This window comes from Phodopus roborovskii, unplaced genomic scaffold (assembly GCF_943737965.1).
Source record: "Phodopus roborovskii unplaced genomic scaffold, PHOROB, whole genome shotgun sequence".
Classification (NCBI taxonomy): domain Eukaryota; kingdom Metazoa; phylum Chordata; class Mammalia; order Rodentia; family Cricetidae; genus Phodopus; species Phodopus roborovskii.
Window position 1 is genome coordinate 13,723,480 of NW_026126563.1, and position 25,522 is coordinate 13,749,001.

General features: G+C 47.4%; 2 protein-coding genes across 3 annotated transcripts in view; one reads left to right on the forward strand and one right to left on the reverse strand.

Annotated features, from left to right (window-relative positions):
- Positions 1-21: 21 nt before the first annotated feature.
- On the forward strand, positions 22-23,218 carry Rmc1 (regulator of MON1-CCZ1). Of its 2 annotated transcripts, none has more exons than XM_051202089.1 (20): positions 22-214; positions 555-631; positions 2,612-2,696; positions 5,517-5,573; positions 7,617-7,703; positions 10,946-11,086; positions 11,353-11,456; positions 13,209-13,298; positions 13,397-13,502; positions 14,288-14,399; positions 17,145-17,189; positions 17,356-17,409; positions 18,398-18,526; positions 19,272-19,378; positions 21,443-21,562; positions 21,797-21,874; positions 22,102-22,206; positions 22,296-22,364; positions 22,448-22,673; positions 23,089-23,218. In XM_051202089.1, exons 1-20 carry the CDS (start codon positions 113-115, stop codon positions 23,097-23,099), a joined length of 1,905 nt encoding a protein of 634 aa, XP_051058046.1. In that variant the 5' UTR covers positions 22-112; the 3' UTR covers positions 23,100-23,218. The 2 variants fall into 2 exon arrangements, with proteins under 2 accessions (XP_051058046.1, XP_051058045.1); XM_051202088.1 differs by having other exon boundaries at positions 23,118-23,218.
- Positions 23,001-25,522, reverse strand: part of Npc1 (NPC intracellular cholesterol transporter 1) — a 45,978-nt gene continuing 43,456 nt past the window's right edge. The window contains exons 24-25 of the mRNA XM_051202087.1: positions 24,590-24,752; positions 23,001-23,770 (exon numbers count right to left, since the gene is read on the reverse strand). Of these exons, the coding sequence (XP_051058044.1) occupies positions 23,688-23,770; positions 24,590-24,752 (246 nt within the window). The 3' untranslated portion in view covers positions 23,001-23,687. The remainder of the gene's footprint in view (positions 23,771-24,589; positions 24,753-25,522) is intronic.

The window sequence follows — 25,522 nt, forward strand, 5'->3', positions numbered from 1 at the left end:
GTCACGTGAGTGAGGGGCGGGGCCTAGGGCAGCGGCCTGAGCGGCGGCGGCAGCGGCGGCGCCGGCGATCGTGGTCGGCATCCTGGGCTGCGGTGCTCGGCGGGTCCCAGCCATGGGCGGCGAGGACTACTACCTGGAGCTGTGCGAGCGGCCGGTGCAGTTCGAGAAGGCGAACCCGGTCAACTGCGTGTTCTTCGACGAGGCCAACAAGCAGGTGAGCGGCGCCCGTGCGAGGCCCGGCGCCCAGGCGCTTAGTTAGCGTCGCCGTGGCCACGGTGCGCGCTCAGGGTTAGCGCCGCGAGCCCGGTGTTCCGTACGGGAACTGCGACCCGGTGTGCCCGTCAGTGCACGGGCGGTGCCACAGTGCGAGCGAGCTGACTCGGGCTGGCCTGTCCTTGCACGGCGCTCTGTGTGCGCACTTTCTTCCTAAAATTCGTCTAAGCACCTACCTAGAAATAAGATGAATCTAGGGTGTGGTGCGGTAAGCGAGATCCTTGAGGGGTTGAGTCTAGGTCTGTACCAAGCTCTGACCATTAACGTTGCGTCTTCCTCAGGTTTTTGCTGTTCGATCGGGCGGAGCTACTGGAGTGGTCGTTAAAGGGCCAGATGATAGGAATCCCATCTCTTTTAGGTAATTTGCCCTTTTCAGAATAATATTCACGTGTAAACACTAGGATTTTCTGATTCACAGAGTTGAATCATTTTGTTCTGGTCTCGTCTAAGCAGCCTGGGATGGAATCCCGTGTGTAGGGAAAGCAGCAGGCACCTGCGGGTGCAGTTTGCAACTGTCAGAGTGAATTGTGGGGGTCAGAATTTACCAGGGCACCTGCTTCTTGGTACTTGAGGTAACCGAGTCCTTGTGTCCTTGCATTCAATTCCTCATTTATCCCAGGGCTTCCTAGAGTTTTTGCAGGGTGGAGGAAAATGTAGTCTTCCTAATGTAATGGAGAAAAATCAGGGTCCCCTGAGGTTAGAGTGACAGACCGGCTGTCCCACTTTATAAGAGTTGTGTGAGTGTTGTTGACAATAGCAGTCCCTTGATAAGCAGTACCATCAACTCTTTTTCTTAAAGATTTATTTATTGTGTATACATGGTTCCTCCTGCATGTATCCCTGCAGCCCAGAAGAGGTCACCAGATCTCATTACAGATGGTTGTGAGCCACCATGTGGGTGCTGGGAATTGAACTCAGGACCCCTGGAAGAGTAGCCAGTGTTCCTAACCTCTGAGCCATCTCTCCAGCCCAGTACCATCAATTCTTAATTTTTGTGGCCTCAGTTCAGTTGTGGCACAGGCCTGTCTATCATCCCAGCCCTCTGGGAAGCTCAGAGAGGTAGTTTGCAGGTCACGAGGCAGAGGCAGTCTGCACAGCATAGCAAGACCCTGTTTCAAAAACGGAAAAATCAGAAAAACAGATCACTTTTGCCATGCACCCGCTGTTGGAAGTAGCAAACAGCCAGGGTGGTCTTCTTTCATTGTCCTTGTTCAGCACACACCGACGGTGGCAAATGGTGGGGATCTTGTATTAGCCTGCGCCCCCTCCAGAACCCAGACTTAAAGTAGGAGAGAAGAGATTCAGCAAATACTGCTGGCTATGATAAGCTCTGTGCTAGAGCTTTGTTCAGGATGTGGGAAGGAGCCTTAGGGGAAGCAGCTTTGGCCTCAAGATGGGGTTGAGCCAGGCTTTAAGGTATGACAGGAGTGATTTCTGCTTGGAGACTAGACCTAGCTAACACCATGAACAGGGTGTTTGTGTAGGGAAGGACATGTGGAAGATGTACCCACTGGCAGGTCCTGCCTTAACATTATACATTCCCTATGGGATCAGGACTTTTCCTTGATGGTGAAAATCTGTCAGATCAGGGGTGGTGAGGCTACTTCAGCATTTGGAAATAATGTCTGCATTCCTGATGCTGTTGGGAGCAGAGACAGCAATAACTCTGCTAGACTATGTGTTACCAGAGGCCATGGGGCTCTGAGGTGCAGTCTTGTGGACAGCCGGCACAGGCATGGGAAAACAGGGTTCTGAGGAGCCTGAAGTATTAGTAGGATACAGCCTTTAACCTGTGTATGTGTGTATGCATTTTTCCTGTCCTCGTGTTTTGAGACACAGTCTCCTTCACATTAGCAGGGCAAGTGACCCTCAGGGGCCTGCTTGTCTTCATCTCCAGCACTGGAATTATAATGCCACAGTGTCAAGATTTTTTTTTTTTTTTTTTTTTTTAAACATAGGTTTACATTTAGGAGATCACATTCAGGTCTCTGTGAGCCAACTGCGCCCAAACATTTCTTTTAAACAGCTTTATTGAGTTATAATCGGCTCACAGTATGTTGCACACTGACTAGATAATGAGATATTTATACACCCAGGAAACGTTACTATCATCATGTTAATGAGTACGTCTCAGGTGTTGTGTGTGTGTGACCCTAATTCTCCAACCACTTGGCTATGTCCTGTGTCCACTTCACTAGCAAGTTGTTGTCAATAAATTTTGTTCACAGCTTCAGGCTAGGGCTTGCTGCTTCCCAAAGAGTTATGTGACTTCTTGTCAATAGCGATAAGAGCTAGAATTCAGGGCGGTTTCTTTCTTAACAAGTTCTTTCTCTTTCAGAATGGACGACAGAGGAGAAGTGAAGTGCATTAAGTTTTCTTTAGAAAATAAGATACTGGCTGTCCAGAGGACTGCGAAGACAGTGGTAAGACAGCTTAGAGCAGTGCCAGGAAGAACATAGACATGTGCTCGGAAGCAGAGTTGCTGAATTCTAGTTGTCTCCTCTCCCTGATGATGGACAACATCCAGTCATGTAGGGATGCTGAGAGCAATTTCAGACAAGAAAGACAGATGAGTGGATGAATGAGCTCAGCATCAGTCTGACTTTAAAAACAGTGTGTCCTCATGATTTAACGGGATGAGTGTAATGGCATTTTTCATACATGTGTATTATGTTCTGTGCCCATGCTCTGTCCCCATTATCTCCTCCCGTCTCCTCTCCTCACGTCCCTCTTTCCAAGTTGGCCCTTTTCTACAAATGAATACTTGATTATGTGTATGAATGTTTTGCCTGTATGTACGTCCGTGCATCATGTGTGTACAGTACCTGAGGAGTTCAGAAGAGGTCATAGGATCCCCGGGAGCTGGAGCTACATGTGGCTATTAGCTGCCATGTAGGTGCTGGGAATTGAATCTGGCTCCTGGAGCAGCCACTGCTCTAAACTTTTGAGCCATCTCTCCAGCCTCTATTTTTTAAAATGTAATTTGGATTGTCCTGCATCTTTGCTTCCTAGCTGACAACATAGCTTGGTGAATTAATCTTATTCAAGTCACTTCTTCAGCCGGTGTTTCTCATGTCTGCTCGCCGGATTGGGTAGGAATAGGTAGATAAACATAGTTGCAGCGGCTTGCTGGCGCTCATCTCTTGGAAATCATCACCATTCCCATCTTGGGATGGGATGCAGCTGTAATTTAGCCTAGCATACAGGAGCTCCTGTCTTTACTCACATTCATCATTTAAACCAGTGCTGCTCATTGGGTTCTCTATTGCCGCCTGTAAATCAGGGGAAGATAAGCACACTAATGTGTTTGTCTAATTATTCTTTTTTAAAGATGTATTTATTATGTAAACAGTGTTCTGCCTGTATTGCCAGAAGAGGGCACCAGGTCTCATTACAGATGGCTGTGAGCCACCATGCGGTAGCTGGGAATTGAACTCAGGGCTTCTGGAAGAGTAGCCAGTGCTGAGCCATCTCTCTAGCCCCTATCTAATTATTCTTTATCAATAAGAAATCAGGAGTCAGATATCAGGGTAAGGACCTGAATGACCAGAGAACTGACCAGTGACATTCTCTCTCTTCTGCCATCCAAAGGCTGAGATCCTCTCTAATCTCTGCCTTACTCCTTCCTGTCTCCTATCTGTCCTCAGTCCTCCAAAACATCTATGGTTAATTTTGGTCAGCTAGTGGCTATCTCTGCCTTCTGACTCAAAGGAGATTTAATGTCAGAATGCAATCAAAATATCATGTAACAGCAGACTCCAGAGCTCGCTGCTGCTTTAGTATTATATTTTCAGGAAGCCCGAGGAAAGCCGGTACATTTCCCTGATGTCACTAATATGAGGAATTTACTTCTTTCTTCCCTTCCTCTTCCCTCCCCCCTTCCCTCTGCTTCCTCTTTACTTTGTCTTCTTTCCCTTTGCCCTTCCTTTCTCTTCCTTTCTCCTCTCTATTTCTCTCCAACAAGACCTCCTTTTATGGCCCAGCTTGGCCTGGAACTTACGACAGTCCAGGTTGGTGTTGAACTTAGAGCCTCTAAGCCTCAGCTTCTTGGGTGCTGAAATCCTAGGTGTGAGCTGCCATACCTGATCTGAGGGATGAATTTTCAAAGTCTGTTCATGAGTTTCAGCTGAGTATTTGGATGGACTCTTTAGCTGACTGATGTCTTAGAATTTCTATTGCTGTGAAGAGTTACTGTGACCACAGCGACTCATGGTGCGACATGGTGGCATGCAGGCAGACATGGTGCTGGAGAAAGAGCCAAGAATTCTACTGTGTGCCATTGTAAATGAAGCTCGAGCAAAAGAGACCTCAAAGCCCACTCCCACAGTGACACACTTCCTCCAGCAAGGCCACACCTCCTAATAGAGCCACTCCCTCTGGGGGTCATTTTCTTTCAAACCACCACTGATAACTTTGTGCTGCTGACAGCTGACCATAATTGGGCTTTATGTGTTTTGTCTGTGGGGGTTTGTTTAGCTATTTTCGTTTATTTTTGTTTTTGTTTCACTGTATAGCTCTGGTTGTCCTGGAACTCACTCTGTAGACCAGACTGGTCTTGAACTCACAGACATCCCCCTGTCTCTGCCTCCTGAGTGCTGGGATTAAAGGAGTGTGTCACTACTGCCCAACATGAACTATTTTCTAATCATTTAAAAAATCTGTTTGGGGCTGGAGAAATGGCTCAGAGGTTAAGAGCACTGGCTACTCTTCCAGAAGATCAGGTTCAATCCCCAGCAACCACATGATTGCTCACAACTATCTGTAGTGAGATCTGGTGCCCTCTACTGGCGAGCAGGCATACATGCAGGCAGAACACTGCATAATAAATAAATGTTAAAAAAAAAAAAAAAAAAAAAAAAACCCTGTCAGAGCTTGGTAATGGTACAGGCCTTCAATCCTAGCACTTGGGAGGCAGAGGCAGGCAGACCTCTGTGAGTTTGAGACTAACCTGGTCTACAGAGTGAGTTCCAAGACAGACTCCAAAGCTATTCAGAGAAACCCTGTCTTGAAAAACCAAAACCAAAACCAAAAAAATCTGTTTGTTGGGCATAGTGGCTCACACCTTTAAATTCCTCCCAGCACTTATTAGGCAGAGGCAGGTAGCTCTCAGCGAGTTCCAGGACAGCCAGAGCTATATCGTGAGACCCTGCCTCAAAACAAAACAAAAGCATTTGTCCATTTTATCTCATAGCAGTCTGTTCCATCTGACATTTTCCCTTCATTTTTTCTTTTCTGTCTTTCAGGACTTTTGTAATTTCATTCCTGATAACTCTCAGCTGGAGTACACACAAGAATGCAAGGTACAGTGGGGTGAGGTGGGGTGGGGTGGGGTGGGGTGGGGGGGGAGGGGTGGCGCCTCATTCCTGGCCTGCATCTTCCACTGTTGGGTCGGGTAGTGGAGACACAGGCTGGGGGTCCCCATCTGGGGAGATGTCTGTTGGTGATGAGCCTCGGAGGTGGCGTGGGAGGGTTAACTGTCATGCTGGACTGTTGCCCCTGTTGTGGAGCTGTCTCTTCAGCTGTAGACTGGAGGGATGCATGGGTGAAAAGGTTCTCCACAGTGCTGGGTGGGGCTCCCTTGTGGCACTTGCCGCCTGCCTTGTGTGTCCGGCCAGGGACCCACCGTGCCTTCTTGTGATGTTCTCGGGAAGTGCTCTTCCCTTGATGAGTCCCCTCCCTGCTCCTTACACTCTGTGTAGGCATAGACCCTAGTCTGTCCGAATTACATTAGCCGGGTTTAATAAATGAGGCCGAAGAGAGCTCCCAGGGGCAGCTGGGAGGGTGACCAGAGCTGTCAGTAGATGGCAGTACTTTGGCATCTTACTGCTCTTGGTAAGTGGTACTCAAGATGGAAGGAAACTCCACCACTTAGGCCAAGTTCCTCCCAGCCCTTCAGGGGCCTTAAGTATGAAACGGCTCCTTGTCTGAGCCTGGCGGGGCCTGCCTGCCCTGGGACCGCCCTCTCTGGTCTCAGGCTGCTGCAGCTCATCTTTGTGTTCACTGTACAATCAGGCCCTGCATTATGGTAATGACTGGGAGAATGTCAACAGTTTGAAAGCAGAAGTTGGAATTTCTGTGCCTTGGGTATTATCTTTTTGTAAACTCAGGCTTCCTCCTCTGTTAGGCAGAGTGGAAGGAATTAAGGTTCAGAATTTTGTGTTAGGACAAAATCAGGAAAGTTGTATTTAAAAGAGAATTTGAGCCGGACAGTGGTGGTACACTCGGGAGGTAGGGACTGGGAGGCACAGCCTGAGACCACTGTTACAATAGTGAGACCTTGTTTCGGGGATGTAGATCGAGGCCGCCTCTGTTATAATAGTGAGATCTTGTTGGATGGAGGCCACCTCTATTACAATAGTGAGACCTTGTTTCGGGGATGTAGATCGAGGCCGCCTCTGTTATAATAGTGAGATCTTGTTTGGGGGGGGGGGAAGTTTGTCAATGAGTAACCATTCTGAGAAACTCATTAATAAGTGACAGTGACGTCTGAGCACTTGAGCTTTGGAAGAGTAGCACAACCTTTCTTATTAACAAATTAGAAACTTTAAACTTTTAAAAACTACTATATTAATTTTACTTTTGTGTGGTATGCATGCCCTCGCAGGTCAGTGGATGATGTGTTGTGGGATATTTTGATCGCACCCTGACATTCCTGAGACTGCCAATAAGTTTACCTTGAATCAGAGGGTGGAGCTAGCTACTAGCTAACCAGAATTAGCCATAGAGGTTTTGGAGGACCCAGGACATATAGAGAGGAAGTAGTATGGAGAGGCTTAGTAGGATTGTCGGCCCCTTTGCATTGAAAGATTTGAAGGCCCTTTTGGATCAAGGAAGGAGAGAGAGAGAGAGAGAGGAGGTCATTGGCCACTTTTCACTGCTTATCTGACCAATTAGGTTTATATCCCAATATCTGACTCCCCAGTTGTATTTAATAATAGAATAGTATAAGTAATCATTTCAGTCCTGCTCTGTGCTCTCCATCTTAGACCCATGTGGCAGGTCTCTCTGAACCTGGCTGGCAGCCAGCAAGCCCAAGAGGCCTTCCTGTCTCTGTTCCCCTGACCCCAGTGCTAGGGTTATGGCTTCTCTTGGTGATTTTTGGGTGTGTTGGGGGATTTGAACTCAAGTCCTTGTGCAGCAGGTGCTCTTACCCACGAAAGGTGTCTCCCTTGCCCCTTTTGTTAATTTTTATTTATTTATTTTTTTGGACATAATGTCTCATGTAGCTCAGACTGGCCTTCAACTTGAAGGATGGCTTTGAATTCCTGATTCTTCTAGGTGCTGGGATTAAAGGCGTGCACAGCCACAGCCAGCTAAAACCATTCTTTCTGTAATTCTTCCAGACCAAGAATGCCAACATACTAGGATTCTGCTGGACCAGTTCTACGGAAATTGTCTTCATAACGGATCAAGGCATTGAATTTTACCAGGTATCATACTGGTTGTTAGGTTTGCTAGAGAAAGCAAGGGCAGTTTGGCAGCCCGTGTAGTACACAGGGCTCTGGAACCAGCCTCTTACTTGAGGAAGCATTGCACAGAAAGCAAAAGTTGCAATAGTGGGGCTTCACACCCTCCTTCCCCTTTCCTCTGTCGTTGTTGTTTGCGTGTAAACTTCTGCAGCCTAGTCTTTTCTTGCATAGCTGTCTGCTTTGGCTGTTTTTCCCAGACTGTTTTTTCCAGGCTGTTCTGAGAACATCTCTGCTCACCACTTTCTGTTAAAAGGATGTCTGGCTCCGTTTCACCGTTTTATCATTACAGTTAGAAAGTTCAGTGAGCCCGCTCACATGTTTCTTCATGTTCATGGGTGAAACAGTACCTATATTTGTCGTAGAAGTTTTCACTTTCTTTTCCTTCTTTCTTTTTTTCTTTTTTGTTTTTTTGACACAGGGTCTCTCTGCAGAGTCCTGGCTGTCCTGGAACTTACTCTGTAGACCAGGCTGGCCTTGAACTCACAGAGATCTACCTGCTTCTGCCTCCCGAGTGCTGGGATTAAAGGTGTGCACCACCACCGCCAAGCAGTTTGCACTTTCAGTAGCAGTGTGGGCATTTTTTTTTTTTTTTTTCACACTGTTGCTGGTCTTGGATCTTGTTGCCATCAAAGAGAAAGAGTCTCACTGTCTGACGATCACAGTGGTTCTCGACGTGTGGTCTTGACTCCTTCAGTGTCAGATAACCCTTTCACGGGTCACCTAAGCCCATCAGGAAACACAGATACTTATGGTTGGGGGCGGGGGTCACCATAACACGAGGAACTGTATTAAAGGGCTGCAGCTTTAGTATGGTTGAGAACTGTAATTGGAAGGTTTTTCTCCATGTTGCCTGGTCCCACTGGGCCTTTTCTCTGCCCACCAGGACCCCACAGCCGCTTATGAAATAACCCACTCAGAGGCTTAATATATATTTATAATTGTTTGGCCAATGGCTTAGGCTTATTACTGGCTAGCTCTCTCTCTTATAAATTAACCCATTTCTTCTAATCTGTATTACTATGTGACTGTGGCTTACTGGTGATGTCCTCCCCCAAGGCTACATGGCATCCCCTCAACTCTGCCTACTTGTTCTCTGTATCTTTGTTTGGAATTCCTATCTAGCTACATTTTCCCTGGCCATTGGGCTGAAACAGCTTCATTCATTAACCAATAAAAACAACACATATTTGCAGCATACAGGACATCCCACAGAGAACCACTGATCTAGAAAGAAGGATCTTCTCATTTGGACATTGCCCACTTATTGGACCACTTTAATTTTCTTTGGCTTTGGAGAAAGCCTGTAGTTGAGTAGCATTAAACATCTTCAGCAGCTGGGGGGTAAGGAGGAGGTGCATGCACTTGGGAGACAGAGGCAGTCGGATCTATGTGAGTGAGTTCCAGGTTCCAAAGCTACATAGAGAAACCCTGTGCCAAAAAAAAAAAAAAAAAAAAAAAAAAAAAAAACAAAAAAGGAAAGAAGCATCTTTAGTCTCCTTGTGAAGTGTTCCTAGTTTCCTTTCTCCCTTCCCCAGCCTACAGCCACCGTCACTGGACTCTCAGTTAAGTGTGACAGTGTTCTTCACATAATATCAGTGAATACAGAACTGTCTTGTTCCTCCATGTTGTCGCTTATGACAGGGTTTCCATCTTAAGGCTGGGATACAGTCACTGGACTATGTTTTTCTGTCCACTCATCCAATGGTGGGCATTTGACTGCCTCTTTATGTTTTTGTGAATCATGGGTGTGCAGATAAATTGTCACAGTTCTGCTTCTGTTGTTTTAGATGCGTGTAGTCAGAGTGGACTGCTGGCCCCTGTGGTAGCTCTGTTTTAAGTTTAGACTTTGCCATGCTGGATCATCGATCTGTCCCCTTGCAGAAGCATACAGGGCTCTAGTTTTCCACACTCCTTGCCAGCACTTGCTACTGCTGTTCTGAGGTTCAAACCCATGCTCTTCTGCATGCTGGGCAAGCTGCCTGGGAACTCCTGACAATCTCCCTGCTTCAGCTTCTCAGCTGCTAGATCAGGGTTGTCGCCATGCCTGGCAGTCTTGGTTTTGCTTTGCTAATATCTGTCTAAAGGACACCCCCCCCCCCGCTCTCACTGTAGTTTTGACGCCCACTTCTCCGACGGTTAGCAACACCCCCTTCCCACAGCTGCCCAGCTCAGACCTAGGGCCTGCTTCTTGGTACGGCTTCAGCCAGCCTGGAGCATGCTTTGTGAGCTGGGGCCATGTGTCTTGTCTTTGAGGAAAGCACTCTTTCGGCTCCCTGCCTGTTTTCCACTGGGTTATTTGCTCTTGGGTTGTAGTTGTTTGTATATGCTAAAACCGCAGGTGTGTTTCTCCTGCCTGTGGGGGGTCTTTTCTCACTGTCCATAGCAGCCCCATCTGTCCATCCTTTAATACGCTCTGTGGCCTGTAGACGCTGCCTCTGTGATCTCTTAATTGGCGATTATGTAGAAGGTATTAGGATCTTTCAGTTTCAGTTTTTTTTTGGTTTTTTTCTTCTTCTTCCAGCTGTGTAACAGCTCTGTTGTCCTGCAGTTTGCTTTGTAGACCAGGCTGGCCTTGAACTCAGAGAGATCCACCTGCCTCTGCCTCTGCCTCCTGAGTGCTGAAATCAAAGGAGTGTGCCAATACTGCCTAGCCTTCAAGCTGAAGATCAGAGAGGCAAAGTGGCCAGCTTCTAGAGAGTTCTCCCCTCTACCAACGCTCAGACCAAAGGGGCGATCCTGCCCTCAGACGGCATCTCCAGACTGCTCTGCTCTCCACCAAACCTCAGACTGCACTGAGCTCCTGTCTCCTCCCTCCTTATACTCCTCTCTGGTGCTGGGATTAAAGGTGTGGGATCCCGAGTGCTGAGATCACCTTTGTGTGAGTGCTGTTTCTCTTTTAGACTGGATCGATTTCACATAGCTCAGGCTGGCCCTGAACTAACAAAGATCCGTCTGCCTCTGACTCCTGAGCGCTGGGAATAAAGGTGTGTACCACCACTGCCTGACCTCTATGGCTGTGGCTAGCTTTGCACTCTGATCTTCAGGAAAGCTTTATTTGTTAGATCATTAACAAAAAAGTCACCATACTCTACCAGTTGGGCCTGTCCTTAGCCCTCAGTGGCCTTTTGGGCTGTCTTTACCTAATTTGTTGTAGCAGTTTTTTAATCTGAAGATTCTGTTCTGTTTCTTGACCTTGGTCCCAGGTGTTGCCTGAGAAACGAAGTCTCAAACTCCTGAAGAGCCACAACATTAATGTGAACTGGTACATGTACTGTCCTGAGAGTTCCGTGATCCTGCTGTCCACCACAGTTCTCGAAAATGTTCTGCAGCCTTTTTATTTTAGGGTAAGCGTGAGCCCCAACCCCCTTAAAATAACTCCCCAGCCCCCTTCCCTCACTCAGCTCTCCCTGAAATGAACCCTGTCCTAAACATGAACCTTGCATCTCTGACCACTAGGGGGCATACTTCACCGACCGTCCAGTTCCAGGAATGGCTGGCTGGGACTATGGAGAGGATTAGAAGATAGTGTGTGTCTTTGTTGATTTAATGTAGAGCAAACTAAAACATGGAAGGAGTGGTTGTAAACTTTCCCAAACTTTCCCCCAAACAGGCTGGCACCATGTCGAAACTCCCCAAGTTTGAGATTGAATTACCAGCTGCACCGAAGTCAACCAAACTTAGCCTTTCAGAACGAGACATTGCAATGGCAATCATGTATGTCTTCAGAGGGTTCCTTTTGTAATTGCCTTTAGTGACCTAAGTAATAAGAGTGTGTTAGGAGCTCACAGTAAAACCCTTAAAACAAATAACAAGAACTTCCCTTTTTTGGTTTTGTACTTGAATTTAGCAAATACAGAAAAATCTAAGGTCCTTTGCCACTCTAAAAAAAATAGTTATTTTTAAATATTATTTATGAGTGTGTGTGTATGCACCTTGTGTGTGCAGTGCCCACAGAGGTCAGAAGAGGGCATCACGTTCCCTTGAAGTGGGGTTAGAAATAATTATTAGCTGCTGCCCTGTGGGTGCTGGAAATTGAGTCTGGGTCCTTTGAAAAATAGCAAGTGCTCTTAATTGCTGAACCATCTTTCCAGGCCTGGCATTTTCTTTTTATTGTATTAGTTTGTGGTCTAAGGATGATTTTTTTTTTTTTAACTTCTCTTGTCTGACACAATGACAACACTGAAACAATTTCAATGAAACATTAATTCTTTTGATTTTTTTTTTTGAGACAGAGTTTCTCTGCAAAGCCCTGGCTGTCCTGGAACTCACTCTGTAGACCAGGCAGGTTTTGAACTCACAGAGATCCTCCTGCCTCTGCCTCCCAAATGCTCAGGTTAAAGGTGTGCGCCACCACTGCCTGGCCCTCAAAATATAAATTTTAAACCTCTAACAAACATGGAGTGGAATTGTTTATGTGGAAAATTCTGTAACTGCTTGGAAATACAGATAGCTCAAGAGTTTCATACTGAAAACTGGCAAGCAAACATGGAATTGACACAAAGAACCATTTCTACGCTGTGTCTCTGCATCGGCAGTTGTCACGGTTTGGCTCCAGGAGCTGAGGTGAAATATAGTGCCCAGCATGTGTAAGGTTTATCCCCAGTCCGAAAACCAAATTCTAAACCGTTTTTAGCTCTTCGCTCACTTTCCCAACTTAACTTTAAAAAAGTACTACTATTTGGTTTTTCGAGACAGGGTTTCTCGAGACAGGGTTTCTCTGTAGTGTTGGAGCCTGTCGGGGAACTCACAGAGATCCTCCTGCCTCTGCCTCCTGAGTGCTGGGATTAAAGGTGCCCACCGTCACCAGGCTAGTATTGTATTTTTTAGTAGAATGTACTCCCCGTTTCCTTTCTGAGAGCTGCGAAGTGAGCACAGTCCTGGCTGGAGTGGCTGGGTTCTTGTTCCCTTCCTTTGGTCTCCTTGCCACTGAGGCAGGCCCAGCGCTGAATTCATTGCTGGGACAGAGGAGCACATTCCAGAGCTAGAGGTGACAGCTACTGTGAGGAGCGAATGTCCTGTCCTTTTTTTTTTTTTTTTTTAAATGGGATACGTCCTCAGACTATGAAAGAACATGCAAAGATAGAAGTAAAATAAGTGTCACTTGTCCTGACTGCTGGCCTCTGTTTCTTCCCTGCTTTGGCATTCAGTGCTTGGCTTTGTGGCTTTCTTACAGAAGACCATAATCCATATGTGGAGGGGGTTTTATTACCCCTTGAAGACAGGGGCTTATATGGCCTAGGCAGGGCTGGAACTTGTTTTGCAGTCAAGATGACCTTGAACTCTTGATCCTCCTGAGTGTCAGAATTAGGAGCTAAGCCACCATACCAAGTTTATGCTATGTTGGGTGTTCAAACCCAGAGTTCTGTGCAGCTAGGAAGCCTTATTCTACCAAGTTACATGCCCAGCTCAGGGGAGGAGGGGCTCTCACATGTCCAGATGTGACTGTGTGCCTCTGTCTCTGCTTAGATACGGGCAGCTCTACGTCCTCTTCCTGCGACATCATTCTCGGACCTGCAATAGTGCGGGAGCAGAGGTGGTTTTGTATCATCTCCCACGGTACGTGCTGCCTCACGGTCTCTCCCCGCTCTGATCTTAGACTCGAGCTAAGGCTTGCCGGCCTCCTGCCACCACCCCTGTGTTGTGTTTTCTCACAGGGAGGGTGCATGTAAGAAGATGCACATACTGAAGTTAAACAGGACGGGGAAGTTTGCTCTCAATGTCGTGGACAACCTGGTAGTGGTCCACCATCAGGACACAGAGGTAGGAGGCTTGTGCAGGGAGCCATGCTGCTGTCTGCTCCGGGCTCTTTTTCCAGACAGGCTTTCTCTGCGTAGTTCTGGCTGTGCTGGAACTCACTTTGCAGAGTGGGCTGGCCTTGAACTCAGATCCACCTTGTACGGGCACAGAGCTTGCTTGCTTGAGTGCTTCCCTAGCGTGTCCCATCCCCAGATTAAAAACCAGCCGTGATGGGCACACCTATTGGGAGGCAGAGGCAGGAGGGTCGGAGGTTCACAGTCTTTCTTTGCACTGTAGTGCACTTGAGGGCAGCCTGGGCTACGGGAGACCCTGTCCAAAGGAACCAAAGAGGCTAGAAACTTGGAGAAAAGATTTGATTTGATCTTTGGAACTCTTCCTCAATTGAGCCAGCTGGGTTGGGACTTCACTTCAGATCCGTGATGTCACTTGAGCCTGTGGCCTTTGTGTGTGGGTGTGGATAAGAGTATTTGCGGATGTCGGGCCCGCCAGTCTGCGACAGATCTTCTCTGAATGGCTAACTGAGCCCCTGGTAGCAGGCCAGCCTCCCCCCTCCCTGCTTCCTGGGGGTGGAGGGGTCACACTGCTGTCTCTGTCTCTGAAGCCGCCTGTGTTTCTCTACCTCCTTACAAGGAAGCAGGCCCCAGTGCAGGGAGTCTTTGTGAAGGTGACCAGAGTAGAGAGGAGAGTTGCGATCAACAGCAGTCCCCACCGAGTGCGCGCTGGGCCATGGGGTGGGTGCAGGCAGAGGCTTCCAAACTGACACGTGATGCATTTCCCCTACTCTGTAGACCTCAGTAATATTTGACATCAAGTTACGGGGAGAGTTCGATGGCACTGTTACTTTCCATCATCCTGTGCTTCCAGCCCGATCAATTCAACCGTACCAGATCCCCGTGGCAGGTAAGGGCGATTCACTAGTTAGCAACACTGCTTTTTTCCCATGTGGCCGTATCCCTCTGGGATCGTCAGGGGCCTTGTTCAGGGTGGAACAAGAGAAAGAGACTCCCAGGTCTTCTGTTTTCAGAGGGATGCTTGCTTTGGGCCTGGGGATTGAACTCAGGACCTTAACCTCACTAAGCAAATGCTTGACCACTGAGCTACATCTCCAGTCTTGTTTTGTGAAAACAGAACAAACTGCTGCTGCCTCTCTGAGCTGCCGTTGTATGAGAAAGAAATCTTCCCTTGGAGAAAGTAACTTCCCATTCCCGCCCTTCTCTCTCTCTCTCTCTCTCTCTCTCTCTCTCTCTCTCTCTTTCTCTCTCTCTCTCTGTCCTTCCCAAGACAGGGTTTCTCTGGTTAGCCCTGGCTGTCTTGGAACTTGCTCTAACTCAATATAGATATGCCACCCTCTGCCTCTAAGTGCTGGGATTAAAGGCACGGGTCATCACACCTGGTTGCCATGTATTCTTTTATTGTTGATAATTCCTTAGCATTTTCTGTTTCCCTGGCTCTGTGACCCTGGAATTAAATTCAGCCCATTGAGGCTGTTATTTTAATGGGAGTCACATGGCTCTTTATGGTTAACATTCTATGTTACTTTTTTAGGTTGCCTTTTATTGTGTTTGTGTGCATCTGCATATGTATGGGTACTGTCAGAAGGGAGAAGAGGGTGCTGCATTCCCAGCAATCCATGAAAATATCTCCTTAGAGAGGAAGCATGTCAAAGCTTCCCTTGCTGTGGCTGATGTTCAAGTTCACTTTTTAAATGTTTTATGGATTGACTGTTTTCCCCGAGAGTGTATGTGTGCACCACATATATGTCTGGTGCCTGACAAGGCCAGAAGAGGGTGTTGGATCCCCTAAACTGGAGTCACAGTCGTCTACCACCACGTGGGTGCTGCAAACTAAACCCAGGTCCTTTGTCAGGGCAGCAAGTGCTCCTAACCACCGAGCCACACCCTTGTGTTGGGTTAAGTAGATGGCCAGTGCTCACACTAACTGCGTACAGGTATGGTTCTTGAGTTTATTCCAGATCATTCCTCCTGCTAAGGCCGGGGAGGAAATCAGAGTAGTAGCAGGTCAGGGATTGAGGAAAGAGATAACCCACTCAGGACAGAGTCTCCAGTGGAACTGTGTTGCCTGCAGTTTTTAGGAGACTGCAGTGAGTTAGCTGATTGAAGTCCTGAGTCACCCATGGTTTGTGTTTCCTTAGGCAGCAGGCATGTCTGCCGCCATGTGGCAGTTGCTCAGCCTGTGACTGCCTTGTGCTTTTTGTAGAGACAGTTGAGGCCTCGCTCTAGGTGGTCGATCAGCAAGCATTTAGTACTGGGGCAGGTGACCCATCTTGCTGGCTCAGCAAAAGGCACAGAGGGACCTGTGTGCTTCCTGGCATCTGGCTCCCTTGGATAATAACATGAGCAGTATGTATTAGATGATGGCAGATGACTGACTGGGAAAACCCTCGACTCTGCTGCAGTAGTAAGGAATCAGTACAGAGCTAAGTGCTTGACCAAGGCTGCTCATTGAAGAGTGTTGGATTAGTGCGGGGAACGGCTGGTAGCAGAGGTGAAGAATCCAGCTGGTTCCTGGGCTTCGAGGGTGTCTGCACGGGTAGAGCATTCGTGCATGATGGCCTTTCATGCTGTGTTTCCTGCTGGACCATGAGCCCCTAGAAAAATCCAAGACTCTTGCCCACCAGGTGCTGACATTGGAACTGATTTTGAGAGATGTGTTGGTTTTGTCTGTTGAACAGGTGGCTTTTGTTTAGTTGCGTTAGTCACCTGGGGTCTCTGAAGACTGAACTTCCAGGCTCTGCACTGAGGCATGGCCTAGGCAGCGGAGTTTCCTCTCCAGAGTGGTGTGCAGTGCCTTCCTGAAGCTTGTCTGCCTGTGCACGGCCCTCATCTGGGGGGGTGATGTTTTCAGAGTGACCATCTTCCCTAGGCCGCTCACCAACACTGACTGCCCTATTTCGCTTGAAGAGCGGGACACACAGTCAGAAGAACTGGTTGGAACTGGTTGGGATGGGTCCCTGCCACATGAGGTGGGAGGTGCTTTTTGGTGAGTTCTCTTATGCCTAGAGTTGCTCAGTGCCGTGCAGTGGGTAATGGAGCTTGTTTAGGTGAAGAAACCACAAGGCGTCTTCATCTGGCCCACCAGTGAATCTGGGTATTCCTTTCAGTCACCCAGGTCAGTTCCTCAGGGTTTAATGTACACATTTAATGGTGATGTGTCATCTCTGGTTGGAAACAAACCTGGGGCCAGAGCCATGGCTCACTGGTTAAGGGCGCTTGCTGCACTTGCAAAGGACCTGGGTTTGGTTCGCAGCACCCACGTGGTGGACGACTGTCGGTGACTCCAGTTTCAGGGGATCCAACACCATCTTCTGGCCTCATCGGGTTCCATACATGTTTGTGGTGCATGCATACACACTCGGGCAAAACACTCAACCCATGAAACATTTAAAAAGTGAACTTTAAAATGCCTCCTCTTCCTGGGGACACACTTGCATGGACTGTAGCTGACACTGTCCTTCTTCCAAGGTGTGTCATTAGTGAGACAGGATAGTCACATCCTTCTCCTCACTTAATGTAGTCTAGTAATGTCTGCTCAAGGCAGTAAGTACAAAGCATTTCCTTTCGAGTCTGTTGAAGTTCTTGCAGGATTTCCTGGCTGCCTGGTTATACTTGTGTTCTTGATTTGTAGGTCCTGCTGCTGTGACCAACCAGTCTCCAGTTCCCTGTAAACTCTGTATCCTCACAAAGCCGGTGTCCCCACCACACAGCCCTGGGGGCCACTCCTGGGGAAGCAGGCCTTTTGTGGCCTCAGCATGTGGGAGCTGATCGAGTGCTAAGTGAAATGGGACTTGCCTTTTATTATCTGTTTCCCCCAATTTGGAATTTCCTTTAACGTATAGACTCTTCATCATGGATCGTCTTTCAACCAGACATCATTATCAGTGCGAGCCAAGGTAGGTCTGAGGGTACATTGTCAGTGTAGAAAACAGTGCTGACTTAGGTTCATCACAGCCAGTGCCCTTCAGTATGAATCTTCTACGTGATTCAGTCTTGAGTGGGATTGCCTTTCACCTTACACTGTCCTTTGTAGCGTCATTATTTATTTTTATTTATTTATTTTTTATGAACATGTGTGATAACTCAAGTGACTAAGAATGGCCAGTCCATTCTATTCCCATGGCCATTTCAAAAAGCCGTCCCATAGTGAGGGGTGCAAATTCTCACCTCTGACCCCACCTCCCATGTAACTCTGCCTAAGAAACTTCATCCTTTATTCTGTCTTGCTGGTGATGTCTCCTTCATCCCGTTTTCTCTGGTTTTGCATCTGAGAACTTAGTACTAATCCTTAATCATTTTGAGGATCTTCTAGTCTCATCCTCTAGCGGGGAGGGGTTAGCTTGAATGTCAGACACCCACTGCAAGTAACCAAATCACTTCTCCCCATACATTGACAACAGTGCTAGATTTGCAAAGCTGAGAAGTTGGTCCCTCAAATTATTTTTAATGTGACACCTTTCTCCCATGGGACCCTGAGAAACGTGACACAAGGTTGCTTGTTAGTACATGCATAGGCCGATGAGTGGATGGAGAGTTCACTGACAGTTTGTGGAGTTACCTGTTGCACCCATGAACTAGTAGAGGAGAAACTAGCATACACAGCTAGGCCCAGCTAGGGAATTGAGCTGCTGTCCTTGTCTCCATGGAGATAACCATTGGTGTGGCTGTAAATGTTGTTCATTGTGAGCCATGTTTTCAAGATAGCGTGACTCAGTTTTTCCACAATCAGCCACCTCCCTGAATCTCCTGGCTCCACGTTGATTAGGAAGAGAGGGACACTGACTGTATTTGCAGTCCTTAACCTGAAGAGGTCGAGGGCATTCTTTGTTGGCTTTGGCTCTGGCTTGTACTATATTGCTGAACTTGCTGTCTCTTAACACCTAGGTTACCTCTGGAACCTCCAGGTGAAACTTCAGCCCATAGTCAATCTCTTGCCAGATAAGGGGAGGTTGATGGACTTTCTTCTCCAGAGGAAGGAGTGCAAGACGGTTATCCTGTCTGTCTGTTCACAGAGTAAGTGGACTCACCCTCCCCACAGCTCTGTGTTCCCACTTTTTTTTGTTATTGTTCTGGATTTTCAAGACAGGCTTTCTATGTAGCCCTGGTTGTCACTTTGTAGACCAGGCAGGCCTTGAACTCAGGAAATCTGCCTTCCTCTGCCTTCTGAGTGCTGGGATTGAAGGTGTGCATCACCACTGCCCAGCCCACCACCATCTTTAGAAACAACTATGAATTTTACTTGTGTGCATATGTGTGAGCACGTACCATGGTACACAGCTGGATGTCCGAGGACAACTTACAGGAGTCTGCTCTCTAGCACGGGCCCCTGAGATTGAACACAGCCAGGCCTGGTGGTATTTGCTTATTGCCTGCTGAACCATTTTGCCAGGGCACACCCATCCATCTTTCATCTTTGTACTCAGGGCTGCATGTTTGAAGGATGGGTTACTTAACCCATCGGAAATATTGGGAAACACACAAATGACTTGTAGACTTTGGTAGAGAGCAGCTGGTAGGCAGGTGGCTCCAGGGGAAAGCTGCTTGCACAGCCAGTGTCCTTTAGTGACACCTGCCTTGCTTGTTGCCTCTCGTCACCAACAGGGGTCCTGACTGATTTTGAGGTGCTGGTTCTCTAAAACATTTCTTTGAAGGTCCTTTAAATCAGTGTTTCCATTGGTTCCCCTTTGAGATTTCCTTGTCACCGCCACACTGAGATTCTGATTACACTGGGTCCGATCTTGTGTATTGTCCTTTCCAGTGCTGACCGAGTCAGACAGAGCCACGCTGCCGGTGGTAGCCACTGTTTTTGATAAACTCAACCATGAGTATAAAAAGTACTTGGATGCCGAGCAGAGCTACACAATGGTAAGTTAGATTGTGAAGGAGTCCCGCTGTATGATGTGGGTTAGATAGCATAATGTCGGAGGTTTGACACATGGCAGGGCAAGGTGACAGTGGTGTACCCAGGGTCCCTCTGTGCCGCTGGCTTGAGGCTTCGACTCAGCACCTTCACTGCTTCTGCTTTTCAAAGTCTGAGCTCACCTGTGCACATGCTCTTGGTCTGCTTCTATTCTGTGGGAAGAAAGTCAGCCTGGGCTTTGGCCAGAGCCTGCACTTGGTAAATTAAGTGTGATCTCCATTATTGGCTGCGCCTTCTTCCCTTCACTTTAGCAATATTTACAAATATAAGGCTATCTAGAAGTATGGGTGAGGTGTGCACAACGTACAACATGTACCTGTATGAAAACTCAAGTAAATTTTAATAATTATTTTTATTCCAGTTAAACATTTTTTTAGACAGGGTCTCCCTGTGTATTTCTGGCTGGCCTAGAACTTGCTATGTAGACCAGGTTGGCCTTAAAAGTCAGAGAGCACTTTAATCCCAAGTGCCGGTATTAAAGGAATGTCCCAAGGTACCTCGCCAACACATTTTATTGGAATTTGTTCTTTGACAATTTCGTATGTGTGTGCGGCATACTGTTTACTCTAACCCTCCCCTATTACCTTGCCCCTCCCCTTTTCTCTCCTGTCACCCCCTCCTCCCTACAAGTCTTTTTTTTGGGGGGGGGGGCGGTGTTCGAGACAGGGTTTATCTGCAGTTTTGGAGCCTGTCCTGGAACTCCCTCAGTAGACCAGGCTGTCCTTGTACTAGTAGATTCACTTGCCTCTGCCTCCTGAGTGTTGGGATTAAAGGCATGCGCCACTTAGCCTGTGCCTGGCTAAGTCTCTGTCCCATTTTGATGGCTTTGTTTTGTGACCCAGATTTTAACAAGGACTGTGTGCACAGGCTTGAAAATGTCCATTGGAGCCTGGATCACTGTTGGGTGCACACCTGAAGGCCATGGCCGTCTCTCCCCCCCAGATTTCATCAGTAGCCAGTAGTTCAGGGAGGGTTGGGGTCCTATGCGCTCCTCCTAGATCCATGATTGATGGCTGACAGGCCTGGGCCATCACAGCTGTTGTAAGATCATGTTGTGATTGCTGTGTCAAGCTCTATAGATAGAAGATGGGGGAAGGGCTGCAAATGCTGTTTTTTTTTTTTTTTTTTTTTTTTTACATTGCTTCTTCTTCGAGCCTCAGAAAAGAGTTAAGAGTTAAGTATTTAACAGTCAGTGGTCCTTAGCATTTTGAGCAGCCATGTTTCTGGTCTCTGCCTTCACCATCATTTACTGGCAGCATCACAAAATGGTTTTATCTTACAATAGCAAAAAAGGATATGCTAGGATACTGTCACCATCAGGATCCCTGAGACATTGGTTAATGTGTGTTCCAGTTAATAGACATCACATGTTCAGTGAAAGGTTGGGGGAATTAGAGTGGCTTATTACTGTCCATTTAGTACTTCTAGTTTGGCAAGGAGGCTTGTGACAGTGGGAGACACTGTTTCCCGCCCTGTCATCACGAGGTGTGAGGGACAAGCCGTACACACTGAAGTTGAACCTGTTCACCAGGGACAGAGCTGGAGCAGCTCTGCTCAGTCTTTGGGGAGCGCTTGGTCACCATTGACCTCATCAATGGTGGCCTAGATGGTGGTAGAAGCAGAGATGGGCGAGGCCCTGCATCCATTTCAAACACTACAAAAACGAGTAAAAAAAAATTCCAGCATAGACCCAGTCTAGGAGCCGTTTACTGCCCAGTAGAGCTTTATAAATGGGGGTGGGTGTAGCTCCAAGAGTTAAAAAGAAGACCGGATCGGTTACAAGTCTTCAGAGGTTAGAAAAAGTGCAACTGTGACTTAATTTAATTTCAATCTTGCACTACTAACAACCCTGGAGTGTTTGCCAGGGGACCAGCTCTGCATCGGCAAGGTTTGGTTGGCTTGTCAAGTGTCTTGCTCACATTAGGTTTGTCTAGGAATTCAGTCTGGGGTTAACTGTAATGGGTGCTATTCCTGTGGAAGATGATTAAGGTCACAACTTGTCTCTTTAGGCAGTAGAAGCAGGGCAAAGCCGGAGCAACCCACCTCTCAAAAGGCCGGTGCGGACCCAAGCGGTGGTGGACCAGTCTGACGTGTACACGCACGTGCTGTCTCCATTCGTGGGAAATAAGGTGTGTTATGCTTTCTGGCCTCCTGAATGGGCGACTGTGGGGCAGCAACAGGACTCACACTGTGATTCAGTTAGTGGTACTGGGAGAGGGCCTGGGGCTGTCAGTCAGGTTGGCTTCTAATAAAGACAAGGGTTTGTTTAACCCCAGCAAAGCACGACCCTGGACCACTCTCCTGGGGACCGGTGGGGTGCCTGCAGCCCCTTCTGCAACTGAGAAGACCTTCTTTCTCCATAGGAGATGCCACACAAGTTCGTGATAGCTGTACTGACGGAGTATATTCGTTCTCTGAGCCAGTTTCAGATTCCAGTACAGGTACCTTCAGAGAGGTGTTTGCTGTCTTAGGCATCAGGTCAGAGCATGTATTGTCGGGCTTTTTCACATGCAGCCCCAACATGGCAGTTGCTTTCAGCAGGAATGCAAAGTTTGGTTGAGAGTGCCGTTACCACTAAACTGTGGCCTGGGAGTCCAGGCTGTTGCAGCCCTCAGCCAGTCATGGTTGGGTGACTTGGTAACGTCCTTTACCTTTCTTGTGTTCCTAGCATTACTTACATGAACTTGTCATCAAGACACTTGTCCAGCACAACCTCTTTTACATGTTGCACCAGTTTCTGCAGTACCACGTGCTCAGCGACTCCAAACCTTTGGTCAGTACCACTGGGTCTTCACTGCTGTAGCCACCAAAACCTCCCAGTGCTAACCTTGCAGCTGACGCTAGTTGACTCTTGTCTTTCAGGCCTGCCTGCTGCTGTCCCTGGAAAGCTTTTACCCTCCTGCCCACCAGCTATCTCTGGACATGCTGAAGGTAAGTGCTCTGCCTGCCACAGCTTTGGGGTCACCAGCGTCCCTTCCTGTGGTTGCCCTGACCTCCTCCTTTCTTGCTTCCAGAGACTTTCAACAGCAAATGATGAGATTGTAGAAGTTCTTCTATCCAAACACCAAGTGTTGGCTGCCCTAAGGTTCATCCGGGGCATTGGTGGCCATGACAACATTTCTGCACGCAAATTCTTAGATGCTGCCAAGCAGACAGATGATGTCATGCTCTTCTATACCATATTCCGTTTCTTTGAACAGCGAAACCAGCGTTTGCGAGGGAACCCTAACTTCACACCAGGTAAGGGAAGGCCTGGGGTGACCACAAACAACAGAGTATACTCCTGGGTGGAAACATTCTGAAGTTCCCAACACCTTTGGCCTGGGGTCTGCATTCAAGAAGATACAGAATCTGATGGATCAGAACTACCCACCCTCTGAGACTCAGGAGAGGAATTCAGGGGTCTTTTAAGAAAGTGGTAGTAAATGGGGTGCAAGTGGGAACGAGCTTCAGTTACTGGGCATGTGTATGTATGGATGTGTGTATATAGTGCAGACAGGCTGCTCATCGGTCTAACACAGGGCAGTTGGCTGGGTCTGCAATACAAAGTGATAAGTGATCTCAAACTTTAGGAGGATGAGGTATTTTATTAAAGAAAAATAAGTTAAAACCCATGAGTTCTGTCTGCATTCCCTTCTTCCCATGCCATAACTAGCTGGTGACTGAGGCTACATTTCCCCACAGGAGAACACTGTGAAGAACACGTTGCCTTTTTCAAGCAGGTTTTTGGAGAACAAGCTCTGATGAGGCCTACGACATTCTGAAGTCCCTTGATAGTTTTTTTTTTTTTTTAAATATAAAAATGTACAAAGTTAATTTATTGCATTAATAAAGCTCTTTAAACTACAGAATGTTGTAATAAAGTACCTACAATATCCTCAAATGTTGCTAAAAAATAAGCTATAGAATGTGTGTGGTGGCTATTTCCTGAAAAAGGAGATAGCACGTGGACTGAGTGGCTTCTCAGATGGTAACTGGGTCACGTTTGCAGCCATCCAAGTATCCTTCCTCTTGCCCAAGATAAGGTTTTGTTTTTTTTTTTTAATGCTGTAGGGGCCAGGAACTGTCATCTTCAGCTTCCATAATACTGCTTCACAAGTCATAGGTGCATTCCTGAGTTTAAAAGTGTGCGTGGAGCTGCATTTGCCACAGCTGTGACCCAGCCTAATGCCTAGGAGCAAGCGGCATCCAGCACAGCTGTTCTGCAGAAACTTGACCTCTACATAGACAAAGTCACCAAAGCCTGCTACAAGGCTAAAAGTTGAGGAGCCGTTCTCTCTCGGTCCCTTTGTATCGCTCTTGAGTGGTGTGTCTTTTAGCTTTATTTACCGATGGTCCTATGTGAGACAAAAGAAAAGAAGTATAAATAATCTAGGTATGGAAGAAAGCCCCTGGTTTTGTTGGTTTTTCTATTTTGTGTGCAGGTGTTTTGCCTGCATATATGGCCATGCACAATATGTGTGCAGTGCCCCCAGAGACCAGAAGAGGGTGTCAGATCCCCTTAGACTGTTGTTACAGAGAGCTGTGAGCTGCCATGTGGGTGCTGGGAATCAAACCTGGATCCAGGGCTTTTAACCACTGAGCCATCACTCTGGCCTCCAATTCTTCTATTTTAATTCTTGGACTCCCTAACAAAGCTGTAAACAAGTCAGTCCCATTCTCTTCAAGCAGGGGCCGTTTGTATGCGGCAGAGTCACCAAGAGCAGCAGTAACATTCAGCTCTGGACAGTTGCCAGGAAGGAAAACAGGCTGCCCTGTACTGCTGGCAGCAGCTCAAGCCTGCTGATGATACTCAAGAGCTCACTCCAGCCTTTGTTGGAGTTTCCAGAACAGCAGTGAAATAATTGGCTAACTAAAAAGTCCTAGGGAGCCTTTATTTTTTCCTTTTATAGTTTTGTATGCAGTATGAACTATCAGGTGGCCACCAGTACAAATTCAAATACTACACAGGAATGTTCAAGATTAAAAATTTCTTTCTGCATCAAGAGTCTTTGAGCCTAGGCTGGCCTCAAACACACTATACATGACCTTGACCTCTGGATCTGTCCTCCACCTCCCAAGGCTGGGACTGCCATTTGTGACCCCATGCCCAGCTAATACAATGCTCTCTCTGAAATGTTTTTCCTCCCATGCCTGTGAAAAGCAAGTACTCTTACCTATGTAGCTGAGTAAGACGGGAAGAAATAGCAGCCCATGAGTGGCTCCAAGTAAGACGATGGCTAAGTACATCCTAAAGTAAAATATCTCAAAGATTTGAGATTTGGCAAAGGCCAACACCGCAATCCCTCCAAATTTTGTAAGTGTGATTCCACTGAACACCTGAGGAGGTAGAAATGACTTGTTAGCATTGACGAGGATGCATCGTCACACAAACCTGCCCAGTATCGGTGTCCAAAGGGCCATGGGACAGCTGCCGAACTCTGCTTTCTGAGCCCGGAAGAAAAGGATTGCTTTGTTTGTATCTGAGGATGTTTGAGTGCAAAGGTGTGGAGGCTGGAGGCTGAGTATCTCCTCAGTGCTGAGACAGTCTCACTGAAACTGGAGCTCAGACAGCTGACCAGTGAACTCCAGGGATCCAGCCATCTCTGCCCACCACAGCTGTTGTTGCAGACATACCAGTGTGCCCATCTCCTCATGCCAGTGCTGGGGTTCAAACTCAGATCCTCATGCTTGGTGTGGCAAGCGCCTCACTGGCTGAGTCAGCTAGCCCTAGAGAAAAGTCTTGGAAAAGGTCAGAAGAGAGCTAAGGGTAAAAGATGCTTTTCTAGAAAACTCTCTTCCACTTCTCAACTGTAGCGGCCTTGGCTTTCTGGTTCAAATCAAGCAGTGTCTGAACTAAGACACATTCTTAGATGGAAACTAAGACAATTAAAAAGATGATAGTGCGGGCGGGGGTGGACAAGAGAATGCATGTGAGTTCCGTCCTCACTTTCTATCTTCCACTTGGGTGTGCAGGTCAAAGAGGCTCGCGGAACAAGCACCTCGGACCTGCTCAGTTGTCTTGCTGGCCTGGGAAGTAGTTTAAGTATCTGACATTGTTGCAAAACAGATGCTTAAGTTTTCACTCTACCGGTATTTCTTAAGCGGCA